The 14828-nt window shown below is 40.6% G+C and overlaps 1 protein-coding gene across 1 annotated transcript in view; it reads left to right on the forward strand.

Moving 5' to 3' along the window:
- The window catches only part of si:dkey-237h12.3 (teneurin-3), a 157679-nt gene that overhangs the window by 116284 nt on the left and 26567 nt on the right, over positions 1 to 14828 (forward strand). The window contains exons 17-19 of the mRNA XM_020509186.2: positions 166 to 433; positions 1059 to 1202; positions 11957 to 12206. Coding sequence (XP_020364775.2) covers positions 166 to 433; positions 1059 to 1202; positions 11957 to 12206 — 662 coding nt within the window. The remainder of the gene's footprint in view (positions 1 to 165; positions 434 to 1058; positions 1203 to 11956; positions 12207 to 14828) is intronic.

Consider the following 14828-nt stretch of genomic DNA (forward strand, 5'->3'; position numbering starts at 1 on the left):
GCAAGCAAACTTGGCACTTGGTAAAGTTGAATTCATCCTGTGAGAGAGTTTGTCACATTAACGATGTACCATTGTTGCAGCACAGACATTTTGAAAAGTAACTTTTTAACGCACTCAGTTATATGTTCCGTACCTTTTCATAACGAATTCTGCTCAAACTCATAGGTCCTACATGAGGATGTGGCCATACCTGGAAGTGACCTCAATCTGGTTTACCTGAGCTCCCGCACGTCCGGCTACAAGCCCATCCTCAAGGTCCTCATGACCCAGGAACGACTCCCATTCGGACTCATGAAGGTCCATCTAATGATTGCTGTCATGGGCAGACTGTTCCAGAAATCATTCCCTGCTTTTCCCGACCTCTCGTACACCTTTGTCTGGGACAAGACTGACGCCTACAACCAGAAGGTCTACGGCTTGTCAGAGGCTGTAGGTGAGTTCCCAACGATGATCAAACAGCTGTATGGAGATGTTATGTAAACATCGTCTGATCGTGGTGTCAGGTCCTAGTGTAGTCTAGGAGGTTGAACTTTGGATAAAATCCTGGCATTGATATCCTTTGAACTTCCTGATTGTTTTTGCAGTCAGAGGCATCATTGTTTTGTAATATGGTATAACAGCTGGTGTGAAAAATATCAAGGAGAAATCCCAGACGGCTGCATTTCTGAAGGGCACTACTCTGCTGACTTAGTTTTTTTGCATGTGTAATTACTCACTAGTTGAACCATGGGAAAATGATTTATTTTTAACGTCATGCCCACGCTGTTGTATTTTGGTCCATAAATTAATTCAAATCACCCACATATTATTTCAGGTAATATGGTCATTTGACATCCAGATGCACTGTGAGCTAGCAGTATCTCAGACTTTATATGCTTGTAATGCCTATTGGCATACTAGTAAACACTCATCTGAGAGTATACCTCATTCCTAGAGAGAAGATTCTACAATCATTAAGAGATTTTACAAGTTTTCAGGCTTTTTTTTATACAGTACAAGCCTCATCATTTTTTTTTACAGATATTGATAGATTCATTATATACCATTGTTGTTTCCAGTGTCTGTGGGATATGAGTATGAATCATGTCTAGATATGATCCTCTGGGAGAAGAGGACGGCCATTTTACAAGGTTATGAACTGGATGCCTCTAACATGGGGGGATGGATGCTGGACAAGCACCATGTATTGGACATTCAAAATGGTAAGACTTTTTTTTACACTGATCAATGACGATGCTGTGTGTGTGTGTGTTTGTGAGTGCGTGCGTGCGTGCGTGCGGTGGTAAGATGGAAGCTTCAGGAGGTCTCTAATCTCAAATACAGCATTAAATACTCAGATGAAGATTAAATATGGTTCATCATACCATTTACAGATAATAGAGGAGAGTTTTGACAGGTCGATCATTCATATTAATGATGGAATAAATCAGATACAATGACCCGGGGTGCAGAGCTCCCATCCTACTCAGCGATTCCACCCTACTCGGCTGTTTTGCAACAAGATGGCATTTGCGGGCCAAGAGGGGATACATTTATCTGTAAAGAAGTTACTGAAACCTATACTGTAGTTCTTAGCTTTTTATCATCCACACTGCTCTTTTGAATGAGCGTAAGAATAAAACTCCAAACAGACAAAAAAACATACTGCATGATCAGGGCCCTGTTGCATAAAACATCTTAAGTTAATTTTCCCCTTATCTTTTCCCTTAACTTGAAGTCAGTTCCACTAAACATTTCAAGTGAATACCACCCTTAAATTAAGTGAATAGTTTGAGGGTAGCCATGAGGTCCCTTAAATGTTCCGTTGATATGGATATGAATGTAAAAAGCATTTGTAAAGGTGAATGTTACTTTCCTCTGCCCTAGTTTCAAAAGTAAAACATCCACCAGCTAGCTAGCTAGGTAGCTAAACAATGGAAGGTACACAATCCACGTCTACAAAACTAGCTGGCTAACTAGCTACCTACTCTGCAAGGTAGCTTGACGTACTAGAAAGTAATAGAAACAAGTTGAGAAAAAATTAACTAAAATAACTGTTTTATTATCTCTGAATCAATTTGTTTCTCCTGTCTTGAATGTAGAAGTTCTATTTTGGGATCTCCCAAAATAAATGGGATCTCTTTGAGGAGACCTTCTGTCAGTGAATCAGGTTGTATCCATGGTAACCAGAGACTCTTTTGCCATAGGCTACATGACCATAAAACCCTTAAATTATACCCTTACCTAAGGAAATGTTTGAGATGCTCTATGCAACATCCTTAAACAATTCCCCGATAATCATTGTTGTAATGATTGAGCTTGAGCCATAGAGAAACAAGTGAGTGCAGATTCTTTACTGTCATGGTTATACCATTACTACAGCAAAAACTGATTGTTTCTAGCCCAAAAGGTAAAAAGATATGACCCATATTACCGGTGCAATTTTTGATTTATTCCTGTCTTGAATTGGCTATACCTTCATAAACAATTTTGCGGGCTGTTCCAAAACCACTCTCGGGCATTTTCTTTACACCTTGGTCAGTCATGTAATCTCATTAGCTAGCTACCAACCTGTACTCAATCCTGCACTTTAGAAACTACTGTCCTATGTACATAGTCATTGAACACTGGTCACTTTAAACATTTTACATACTGTTTTAACCACTTCATATGTATATACTGTATTCTAGTCAAGGCTCATCCTGTATAACTAGTGCTGTATGCACCATTTCTATTCATATAATATCCATAATGTCTATACACCATTATATACATACAGTGCCTTCAGAAAGTATTCACACCTCGTGTTGGTGGAATTATGTTTTTCTAACTTTTACAAATGAATTAAAAATGAAAAGCTGAAATGTCTTGAGCAAAAAAAGATTCAATCCCTTTGTTATGAAAAGCCTAGATATGTTCAGGATTAAAAATGTGTTTAACAAGTCGCATAATAAGTTGCATGGACTCACTCTGTGTGCAATAATAGTGTTTACCATGTTTTTGAATGACTACCTCAAATCTGTACCCCACACATGCATTTATCTGTAAGGTCCCTCAGTCAAGCAGTGAATTTCAAAATGTCTAATTCAACCACAAAGACCCAGGTGGTTTTCCAATGCCTCAAAGAAGGGCGCCTTTTGGTATATGTGTAAAAAAACAAAAAACAGACAAGTTCTTCGGCTTGCAAGCCACCCCCTTTTTCCTTCAAGCATAACGATGGTCATTATGACAAAACAGTTCTATTTTTGTTTCATCAGACCAGAGGACATTTATCCAAAAAGTACAATCTTTGTCCCCATGTGCAGCTGCAAACCGTAGTCTGGCTTTTTTATGGCAGTTATGGAGCAGTAGCTTCTTCCTTGCTGAGCGGCCTTTCAGGTTATGTTGATATTGGACTTGTTTTACTGTGGATATAGATAATGTTGTACCCGTTTCCTACAGCATCTTCACAGGGTTCTTTGCTGTTGTTCTGGGATTGAATTGCACTTTTCGCACCAAAGTACGTTCATCTCTAGGAGACAGAATGTGTCTCCTTCCTCAGCGTTATGACGGCTGCGTGGTCCGATGGTGTTTGTACTTGCGTACTATTGTTTGTACAGATGAACATGGTACCTTCAGGCGTTTGAAAATTGCTCCAGAGGATGAACCAGAATTTTATTTCTGATGTCTTGGCTGATTTCTTTAGATTTTTAAAATGAGTTTTAATGACTCCAACCTAAGTGTATGTAAACTTCCAACTACAACTGTATATATCTTCTTTTTTTTCATTTTGCAGACACTCTTATCCAGAGAGACTTACAGTAGTCTGTGAGTACCCCTTGGGTATCAAACACACAACCGTGGTGTTGCAAGCACCATGCTCTACCAACTGAGCTACATGGGTATCAATGTACAAACATCTGCTCAATATGCAGTAGTTCTGGTAGCAAAAAACCCTCAGCTATTATACAAAACTGGGTTCCCTTAACAGATTATTGCTCACAGAATTCTTCAGGAAATGTTTTATAGAACTAGTGTACAGAAGTCAATCTGCGTCTTTTGTGTTTACCCCAAGATGCTATGTGTTTTCCTGGATGTTCGTTAAACATTAAAAAAATAACTGATATTTAGCTGAACCAAATCTGTCAAAAACATCTATCACACAAAGTTTTGCAAAGAGCGTTGAAAAAGAACATTGAGAACTGTTCCAGCTTGACTGCTGCCAGAGCATTGTGTTTCATCCCACCTGTCTCAGGGTAAAGCTAGCTCGTCTCAAAGCCTTCACACAGCAGCGCCAGCGCACAGTGGGGGGGATCGCTGTCTCTAGATGTGAAGCTTCATGATCAACAGATGTGTAGATGCGATATGCATTTCATCTTCGGCATATGATATGCAAATACGTATTGTGTCCTGCATTAGCTTGGGTATCAATGTGCATTTGTCTGGATGTATTATGTTTATTAGAAATGAGGTAGCATTGTTTTGGCAGATTTGTGTAGTTTGATATTGATTACATGAATGACTGAAATGAAGGACACATGCAGATACAGATGGTGTCTTCCTTGTCTTTACTATCAGGACTCCAAAGAGGGTTCAGTTTCCTTTTCTTTCTTTCTAACCCTTCAAATATATTAAGAAATTTGCTTTAATGAGGAAAGGTGAAAAATATTTGACTTTTCATTTCACAATCCCGTTAGTTTCACCCACAGATAGTACGTCAAGTGGGTGAAATAATTGACCGTTTCCCAGTCAACAGACCCTTAGATGTCAGAGGCACAACATGCCATGTCATGATGGCATTACAGGGAAAAGTGTGTACATTATGTAATTGTGTATGCCTTTAACAATGTATTAATATTTTAATATACTGTATCTTGTCGGCCTTGTTCGTAGGCATGCGATATTTCACATAGTCATGAGGATTAGTTTTGTATTTGCATTTGTATTTATTAAGAATCCCCATTATTTGCTGCCAAGGCAGCATCTACTCTTCCTGGGGTCCAGCAGCATTTTAATTTGATTTATTTCACCTTTATTTAACCAGGTAGGCTAGTTGAGAACAAGTTCTCATTTACAACTGCGACCTGGAGGCAGTTATATTAAGGCAGTTATATACAGTTTAAAATATTACATGACATTACATAACAATTTACCCAATACATTTATTGTGTTCCCTCAAGCCACTACTCCACTATCACATATTTACAATACAACATCCATGTGTACGTGTGTGTAGAATGCGTGTCTTATCATGTGTGTGTGTCTATGCCTATGTGTGTTTCTTCACAGTCCCCGCTGTTCCATAAGATGTATTTTTATCTGTTTTTTAAAATCTGATTCTACTGCTTGTATCAGTTACCTGATGTGGAGTAGAGCTCAATGTAGCCATGGCTCTATGTAGTACTCTGCAGCTCCCATAGTCTGTTCTTGGGGGTGTGAAGAGACCTTTGGTGGGATGTCTTGTGGGGTATACATGGGTGTCCGAGCTGTGTGCTAGTAGTTTAAACAGACACCTCGGTACATTCAGCATATCAACACTTCTTACAAAAACAAGTAGTGATGAACTCAATCTCTCCTCCACTTTGAGCAGTGAGATATTTACATGCATATAATTAATGTTAGCTCTCCATGTACATTGAAGGGCCAGCGGTGCTGCCCTGTTCTGAGCCAATTGTAATTTTCCGAGGTCCCTCTTTGTGGCACCTGACCACACGACTGAACAGTCCAGTTGATACAAAACTGTTGCCTGTACGTATGTAGTGTTGTTAAAAAGGCAGAGCAGTGCTTTATTATGGACAGACTTCTCCCCATATTAGCTGCTGTTGTATCACTATGTTTTGACCATGACAGTTTACAATCCAGGGTTACTCCAAGCACTTTAGTCACCTCAACTTGCTCAATTTACACATGATTTATTACAAGATTTAGTTGAGGTTTAGGGTTTAGTGAATGATTTGTCTCAACTATTTAGGACTACATTTTTCCTTGCCACCCATTCTGAAACTAACTGTAGCTCTGTTAATTGTTGCAGTGATTTCACTTGCTATTGTAGCTGACATGTATAGTGTTGAGTCATCCGCATACATAGACACACTGGCTTTAGTCAAGGCCAGTGGCATGTCATTAGTAAAAAAACAACAACAACAATTCAAGTAAGGGGCCTAGACAGCTGCCCTAGGGAATTCCTGATTCTACCTGGATTAAGTTGGAGAAGCGTCCACTAAAGAACACAGATGTGTTCTGTTAGACAGGTAAGTCTTTATCCATAATATAGCATGATATAGCATCAGCAGACTGTGATTGAAAATGTCAAAAGTCACACTGATGTCTAACAAAACAGATCCCACAATGTTTTTATCATAAATTTATCTCAGCCAATCATCAGTCATTTGTGTAAGTGCCATGCTTGTTGTCCTTTCCTATAAACATGCTGAAAGTTTGTTGTCAATTTGTTTACAGTAAAATAGCATTGTATCTGGTCAAAACACTATTTTCTTCAAAAGTTTACTAAGGGTTGGTAACAGGCTGATTGGTCGGCTATTTGAGCCAGTAAAGCCAGGGGGCTTTACTATTCTTGGGTAGCAGAATTAGTTTTGCTTCCCTCCAGGCCTGAGGGCACACACGTTCTAGTAGGCTTAGATTGAAGGTATAACAAATAGGAGTGGCAATATCATCCGCTATTAGCCTCAGTAATTTTCCAACCAAGTTGTCAGACCCTGGTGGCTTGCCATTGTTGGTTGTTCACTTCTTTCACACTCACTTCACGGATTTCAGAGTTAGAATGCTTGTCTTTCATAACTTGATAAGTTATACTTGTATGTGTGGTGTCAGCGTTTGTTGCTGTCATGCCTAAATTTGCTAATCTTCCCAATGAAAAAAATCATTAAAGTAGCTTGTGATCTGATTCAATGAATGATGAAGCTTAGTTTGCCTTTTTGCCCAAAATGTAATTCTTTATGTAATTTATCTATGTTCCATAGTGTAGTTTCTTCTTCTTTTTATTCAGTTTAGTCACATAATTTCTCAATTTGCAGTACGTTTGCGAATCTGTTGTGCAGCCAGACTTATTTTCCATTCCTTTTGCCTCATCCTTCTCAACCATACACTTTTTCAAATCTTCATCAATTCACAATGATTTAAAAGTTTTTACAGAAAGTTTCTTAATGAGTGCATGCTTATTAGTAACTGGAATAAGCAATTTCATAAATGTGTCATGTGCAGTGTCTGGTTGCAGGTTGAGGCCCTTAACAAATTCAGTCTGATAAATAAATATCACAACTGTATTTTCACAACTAGCAATGTATTACCTCCCTAATGCTGTACATTTCATATTCTTTGATAAAACATGCAAGTTGTGCTCCGCTATAGTCACACTCCTGACGAAGCTACATTGTATGGTATCAGTCATTCTCCTGGTGACTCCAGATGTAGCTATATAGTATCAGTCCTTCTCCTCCTGGTGACTCCAGACGTAGCTATATAGTATCAGTCCTTCTCCTCCTGGTGACTCCAGACGTAGCTATATAGTATCAGTCCTTCTTCTCCTGGTGACTCCAGACATAGCTATATAGTATCAGTTCTTCTCCTCCTGGTGACTCCAGACATAGCTATATAGTATCAGTTCTTCTCCTCCTGGTGACTCCAGACAGCTATATAGTATCAGTTCTTCTCCTCCTGGTGACTCCAGACGTAGCTATATAGTATCAGTTCTTCTCCTCCTGGTGACTCCAGACAGCTATATAGTATCAGTCCTTCTCCTCCTGGTGACTCCAGACGTAGCTATATAGTTTCAGTCCTTCTCCTCCTGGTGACTCCAGACATAGCTATATAGTATCAGTCCTTCTTCTCCTGGTGACTCCAGACATAGCTATATAGTTTCAGTCCTTCTTCTCCTGGTGACTCCAGACATAGCTATATAGTATCAGTTCTTCTCCTCCTGGTGACTCCAGACATAGCTATATAGTATCAGTTCTTCTTCTCCTGGTGACTCCAGATGTAGCTATATAGTATCAGTTCTTCTCCTCCTGGTGACTCCAGACAGCTATATAGTATCAGTCCTTCTTCTCCTGGTGACTCCAGACATAGCTATATAGTATCAGTTCTTCTCCTCCTGGTGACTCCAGACATAGCTATATAGTATCAGTTCTTCTTCTCCTGGTGACTCTAGATGTAGCTATATAGTATCAGTTCTTCTCCTCCTGGTGACTCCAGACAGCTATATAGTATCAGTTCTTCTCCTCCTGGTGACTCCAGACAGCTATATAGTATCAGTCCTTCTCCTCCTGGTGACTCCAGACGTAGCTATATAGTTTCAGTCCTTCTCCTCCTGGTGACTCCAGACATAGCTATATAGTATCAGTTCTTCTCCTCCTGGTGACTCCAGACATAGCTATATAGTATCAGCCCTTCTCCTCCTGGTGACTCCAGAAATAGCTACAGTTGATGTCGGAAGTTTATATACACTTAGGTTGGAGTCATTAACTTGTTTTTCAACCACTCCACAAATGTATTGTTAACAAACTATAGTTTTGGCAAGTCGGTTAAGACATCTACTTTGTGCATGACACAAGTAATTGTTCCAACAATTGTTTACAGACAGATTATATCACTTATAATTCACTGTATAACAATTCCAGTAGGTCAGAAATTTACATACACTAAGTTGACTGTGCCTTTAAACAGCTTGGAAAATTTAAAAAATGATGTCATGGCTTTAGAAGCTTCTGCTAGCCAAATTGACATCATTTGAGTCAATTGGAGGTGTACCTGTGGATGTATTTCAACGCCTTCCTTTCAAACTCAGTGCCTCTTTGCTTGACATCATGGGAAAATCAAAAGAAATCAGCCAAGACCCCAGAAAACAATTGTAGACCTCCACAAGTCTGGGTCATCCTTGGGAGCAATTTCCAAACACCTGAAGATACCACGTTCTTCTGTACAAACAATAGTACGCAGCCGTCATACTGCTCATGAAGGAGATGCTTTCTGTCTCCTAGAGATGAACATACTTTGGTGCGAAAAGTGCAATTCAATCCCAGAACAACAGCAAAAGACCTTGTGAAGATGCTGGAGGTAATGGGTACAAAAGTATATTTATCCACAGTAAAACGAGTCCTATATCGACATAACCAGCAAGGAAAAAGCCACTGCTCCAAAACTGCCATAAAAAAGCCAGACTACGGTTTGCAGCTGCACATGGGGACAAAGATTGTACTTTTTGAAGACATGTCCTCTGGTCTGCTGAAACAAAAATAGAACTGTTTGGCCATAATGACCATCCTTATGTTTGGAGGAAAATGGTGAAGGCTTGCAAGCCGAAGAACTCCATCCCAACCGTGACGCAAGGGGGTGGCAGCATCATGTTGTGGGGGTGCTTTGCTGCAGGAGGGACTGGTGCACTTCACAAAATCGTTGGCACCATGAGGCAGGAAAATTATGTGGATATATTGAAGCAACATCTCAAGACATCAGTCAGGAAGTTAAAGCTTGGTCGCAAATGGGTCTTCCAAATGGACAATGACCCCAAGCATACTTCCAAAGTTGTGGCAAAATGGCTTAAGGACAACCAAGTCAAGGTATTGGAGTGGCCATCACAAAGCCCTGACCTCAAACCTATCAAACATTTGTCGGCAGAACTAAAAAAGTGTGTGTGAGCAAGGAGGCCTAACTGGTGATCCTAACTGACCTAAGACAGGGAACTTTTACTCAGATTAAATGTCAGGAATTGTGAAAAGCTGAGTTTAAATGTGTTTGGCTAAGGTGTATGTAAACTTCCGACTTCAATTGTATGTGGTATGAATCCTTCTCCTCCTGGTGAATCCAGACATAGCTATATAGTATCAGTTCTTCTCTTTCCTTGTGACTCCAGACATAGCTATATAGTATCAGTTATTCTCTTTCCTGGTGACTCCAGACATAGCTATATAGTATCAGTTATTCTCTTTCCTGGTGACTCCAGACATAGTTATATAGTATCAGTTATTCTCTTTCCTGGTGACTCCAGACATAGCTATATAGTATCAGTTATTCTCTTTCCTGGTGACTCCAGACATAGCTATATAGTATCAGTTCTTCTCTTTCCTGGAGACTCCAGACATAACTATATAGTATCAGTCCTTCTCCTCCTGGAGACTCCAGACATAGCTATATAGTATCAGTTCATCTCTTTCCTGGTGACTCCAAACATAGCTATATAGTATCAGTCCTTCTCCTTCTGGTGACTGTCTCCATTTTCCCCTTGCCTTCCCTGTCTGAGGAGTCTACTGTGATCTAGTTAAGAGTGTTCCTCTCCTCCTCTGGCGAGGACTCTTAAGTCTTTCTCTCGCTCTTCTCTGGGGCCTGTCTAACTAGATAAGGCCTGTGCTGTAGCTATGCTCCCTCTACACCTCTTCCCCCCTTCTCCCTCCCTCCTTCCCTCCATCTATGCTGCAAAGTGGCTATATGCCCTCTGTTAAAGCAAGGCTGTTGAGCCCTACAAACATGTTCAGATGTTCAGTGGCCTTAGCCTGGGTACAGTGACATATTGTAGCTCTGTCAGACAGATTCTGTCAGAGAGAGAGGGACTGTAAAGTGGGTGAGACCGTTAATGTGTGTGCTAGATAGAAGGTGGGTAAAATGTATGTGCGTATTTTATTAATTACATTAGACTTTCTAATGGCTTATGGGAAGACATATCTGTGATTGAAGTGACTGTGTCCTACCTAGCTATCTTTAGATGAATACAGTAACTTGGATGCTCTGAATAAGGGCGTCTGCTAAATGACTCAAATGTAAACATGTAAGTGTAAATGTAGGGTGCTGGGGGCAGGCTGCCAAATTTACCTAATCATTAAATTAATATTTTTAGAAAATATTTAATCTGACTTTTTAGTAAGGTGTAATGTTTCAAGCTTTTTATACTGTACTCTATATTGGATATGTAAAAAAGATACTCTCATTGGGACTTGGTGTAATTAGGGTAAATTCAGCATTATGATAGTGAAGGTAATGTGTGACATCTTGTGCTGGTTATTCCATAATTACTTGGTTATTACTTTGCAATAGGGCTATCGGGAATACTTGCTTTCGAGTCAGCCCTCGTTCAACGTTAGATCACTCACATAGGATGTAGCTGAGCAGACAGATGGATCGCAGTGCAATTAAATCCCCAAGGTCATCCGTTTGATGGCGTCACACACAATGCCGTCCCTCGTACCCATTAATCTTTGTTAGCCGCACATTTGTAATGCTCTCTGTTGCAAAGAAACGGAGCAGTGGGATTGTCTTGCCAGCGGTCTCCCTAGAGAAAGTCTTCATTTCAGTTCCCCCCCTTTTAATTAATCAATGAAAGGGACTAATCGGAGAGGGACAAACATACATTGAGATGTGCGGGGGTAATGTCAAGGGAACCGGCGGTGCTACACCGGGCGTTCAGTGCTGCCATCGATCTGGTAATGAGGAAGAGAGAGTGTCGGAATTCAAACGCGTTGCCAGGGTGTGAATAATTAAGTGCTCCCAGTATGCAATTCACCACTTTGATGTTTTTTCTTCTTTTTTTCTTTTGAAGTCTACTCCACCATATCCCTCCCCCCGAAAAAAAAAAGTTATATTTTCCCCTCGATCAAATATTTATCTGTAATGACTGATGAAGTTCATTTGAAGTTCCGTTACTTTTGCAAGGTATATTGTCTGCTGCGTTTGTCTAACCCTCCTCGCCATGACGTGGAGTACTGGGAGGAAATGGAAAAGGGTCCTGGCGAGATTGAAAGAACATCATGTTCTGTAAAGAGGTTACTATTAATTGATGAGTTTATGAATCCCACTAAACAGGTTCCTTACAAAAATTATATCACAATTCATGAGACATCGAAATATGCACATAGGTAGTCACTCTACCTATGTAAAGTTGTAAACAGCATATAACAAATTATTATAACAATTATTATAATTAGCACAGCTCAAAGTCATCATTCTCATCAATTACATAGAAACTACTCTCTATATTTTTCCTGTTTTTCAGGCATCCTCTACAAAGGCAGCGGTGAGAACCAGTTCATCTCGCTGCAGCCTCCCGTCATCTCTACAGTGATGGGGAACGGTCGGCGCCGCAGCATCTCGTGCCCCAGCTGCAACGGGCAGGCCCTGGGCAACAAGTTGCTGGCGCCAGTGGCCCTGGCGTGGGGCATCGACGGCAGCCTCTACGTGGGCGATTTCAACTACATCAGACGCATCTACCCATCGGGCAACGTCACCAGCGTCATGGAGCTCAGGCTAGTTCAGGTTCTGCATGGAATCATAATGGTGGTGCACGGTTGTTTTGTGCTGGCCCTTTGTCCCTTTAGCTCAGATATTGAGGCTTTGCATGGCTCTGTAATAGTGCACAACCTCTGACCTATTGGTTCAGACCTTTTGACCCTCGAATTAGAGATTGATTCTTTATTTCTTCTGAGGTAATAGTGCAAGGAGGTGGTGTTTAAGACAAAGTGGGTTGCATGGATGTGAAACTCACCCATAGCATGTTGGCTGGAGTACATACAAAGCAGCATGCTGCTCACAGAGTGACAGACTAGTCTCTGTTGGCAAAGATGGTTGGCTTTGAGCAGCATGTGTTGTTGTGTAGAAGGTTGTGAGTTCAAGCCCCACTTGAGGCAGATCAAAATGGTTAAATGTTACATGATCTTGAAAGGGTGGACATCTGATGTGTACAGTGGCTTGCGAAAGTATTCACCTCTCCCCCCTTGGCATTTTTCCTATTTTGTTGCCTTACATCCTGGAATTAAAATGGCTTTTTTGTGGGTTTGTATCATTTGATTAACACTACATGCCTACCACTTTGAAGATGCAAAATATTTGTTATTGTAAACAAGCAAGAAATAAGACAAAAAAACTCTAAACTTGAGCATTCATAACTATTCAACCACCCAAAGTCAATACTTTGTAGACACCTTTTGCAGCTATTACAGCTGCAAGTCTCTTGGGGTATGTCTCTATAAGCTTGGCACATCTAGCCAGTGGGATTCTTCAAGGAAAAACTGCTCCAGCTCCTTCAAGTTGGATGGGTTCCGCTGGTGTACAGCAATCTTCAAGTCATACCACAGATTCTCAATTGGATTGAGGTCTGGGCTTTGACAAGGCCATTCCAAGACATTTAAAGGTTTCCCCATAAACCACTCGAGTGTTGCTTTAGCAGTATGCTTAGGATCATTGTCCCAATCTCAAATCTCTGGAAGACTGAAACAGGTTTTCCTCAAGAATTTCCCTGTATTTAGTACCATCCATCATTCCTTCAATTCTGACCAGTTTCCCAGTCCATGCCGCTGAAAAACCTCTCCACTGCATGATGCTGCCACCACCATGCTTCACTGTGGGAATGGTGTTCTCAGGGTGATGAGATGTGTTGGGTTTGCGCCAGACATAGCGTTTATCTTGATGGACAAAAAGCTCAATTTTAGTCTCACCTGCCAGAGTACCTTTTTCCATATGTTGTGGAGTCTCCCACATGCCTTTTGGCGAACACTTTAAGCAATGGCTTTTTTTCTGTAAAGCCCAGCTCTGTGGAGTGTACGGCTTAAAGTGGTCCTATGGACAGATTCTCCAATCTCCGCTGTGGAGCTTGGCAGCTCCTACAGGGTTATCTTCCGTCTCTTTGTTGCCCCTCTGATTAATGCCCTCCTTGCCTGGTCCTTGAGTTTTGTTGGGTGGCCCTCTCTTGGCAGGTTTGTTGTGGTGCCATATTCTTTCAATTTTTTAATAATGGATTTAATGGTGCTCTGTGGGATGTTCAAAGTGAAGGATATTTTTTTATAACCCAACCCTGATCAGTACTTCTCCACAACTTTGTCCCTGACCTGTTTGGAGAGCTCCTTGGTCTTCATGGGGCTGCTTGCTTGGTGGTGCCCCTTGCTTAGTGGTGTTGCAGACTATGGGGCCTTTCAGAACAGGTGTTCTGAACATATTCTGAGATCATGTGACAGATCATGTGACCCGTAGATTGCACACAGGTGGACTTTATTTAACTAATTATGTGGCTTCTGAAGGTAATTGGTTGCACCAGATCTTATTTAGGGGCTTCATAGCAAAGGGGGTGAATACATATGCACACACCACTTTTCCGTAGTTTTTTTAAAATCATTTTTTGAATTTTTTCATTTCACTTCACCAACTTGGACTATTTTGTGTATGTCTATTACATGAAATCCAAATAAAAATCTATTCAAATTACAAGTTGTAATGCAACAAAATAGGTAAAATGCAGAGGGGGATGAATACTTCTGCAAGGCACTGTAGTGGTGTTCTTTGAACTGTGATTCAGTGGTTTTCAGAGACTATCTTCACAATGCACAGGGTGGTCAGACACCTTTTAGAGTACTTGCACAGTATCAGATGTGATGGAATGGAAAAAAGGACAGATTTACTATTTACAGTGCATTCTGAAAGTATTCAGACCCCTTGACTTTTTCCACATTCTGTTAAGTTACAGCCTTATTCTAAAATTGCTTAAACATTTTTTTTTCCTCATCAATCTTCACACAATACCCCATAATGACAAAGTGAAAACAGGTTTTTAGAAATGTTTGCTTATGTAAATACCTTATTTACATAAGTAGTCAGACCTTTGCTATGATACTCAGGTGCATCCTGTTTCCATGATTTGGAAAGGCACACACCTGTCTATATATGATCCCACAGTTGACAGTGCATGTCAGAGCAAATACCAAGCCATCAGGTTGAAGGAATTGTCCATAGAGCTCTGAGACAGGATGGTGTCAAAGCTCAGATCTGGGGAAGGTTACCAAAACATTTCTGAAGCATTGAAGGTCCCCAAGAACACAGTGGCCACCTTCATTCTTAATTGGAAGAAGTTTGGAACTTCTTAGAGCTGGCCACCTGGC

The sequence above is a fragment of the Oncorhynchus kisutch genome, linkage group LG19 (assembly GCF_002021735.2).
Source record: "Oncorhynchus kisutch isolate 150728-3 linkage group LG19, Okis_V2, whole genome shotgun sequence".
Classification (NCBI taxonomy): Eukaryota; Metazoa; Chordata; class Actinopteri; order Salmoniformes; family Salmonidae; genus Oncorhynchus; species Oncorhynchus kisutch.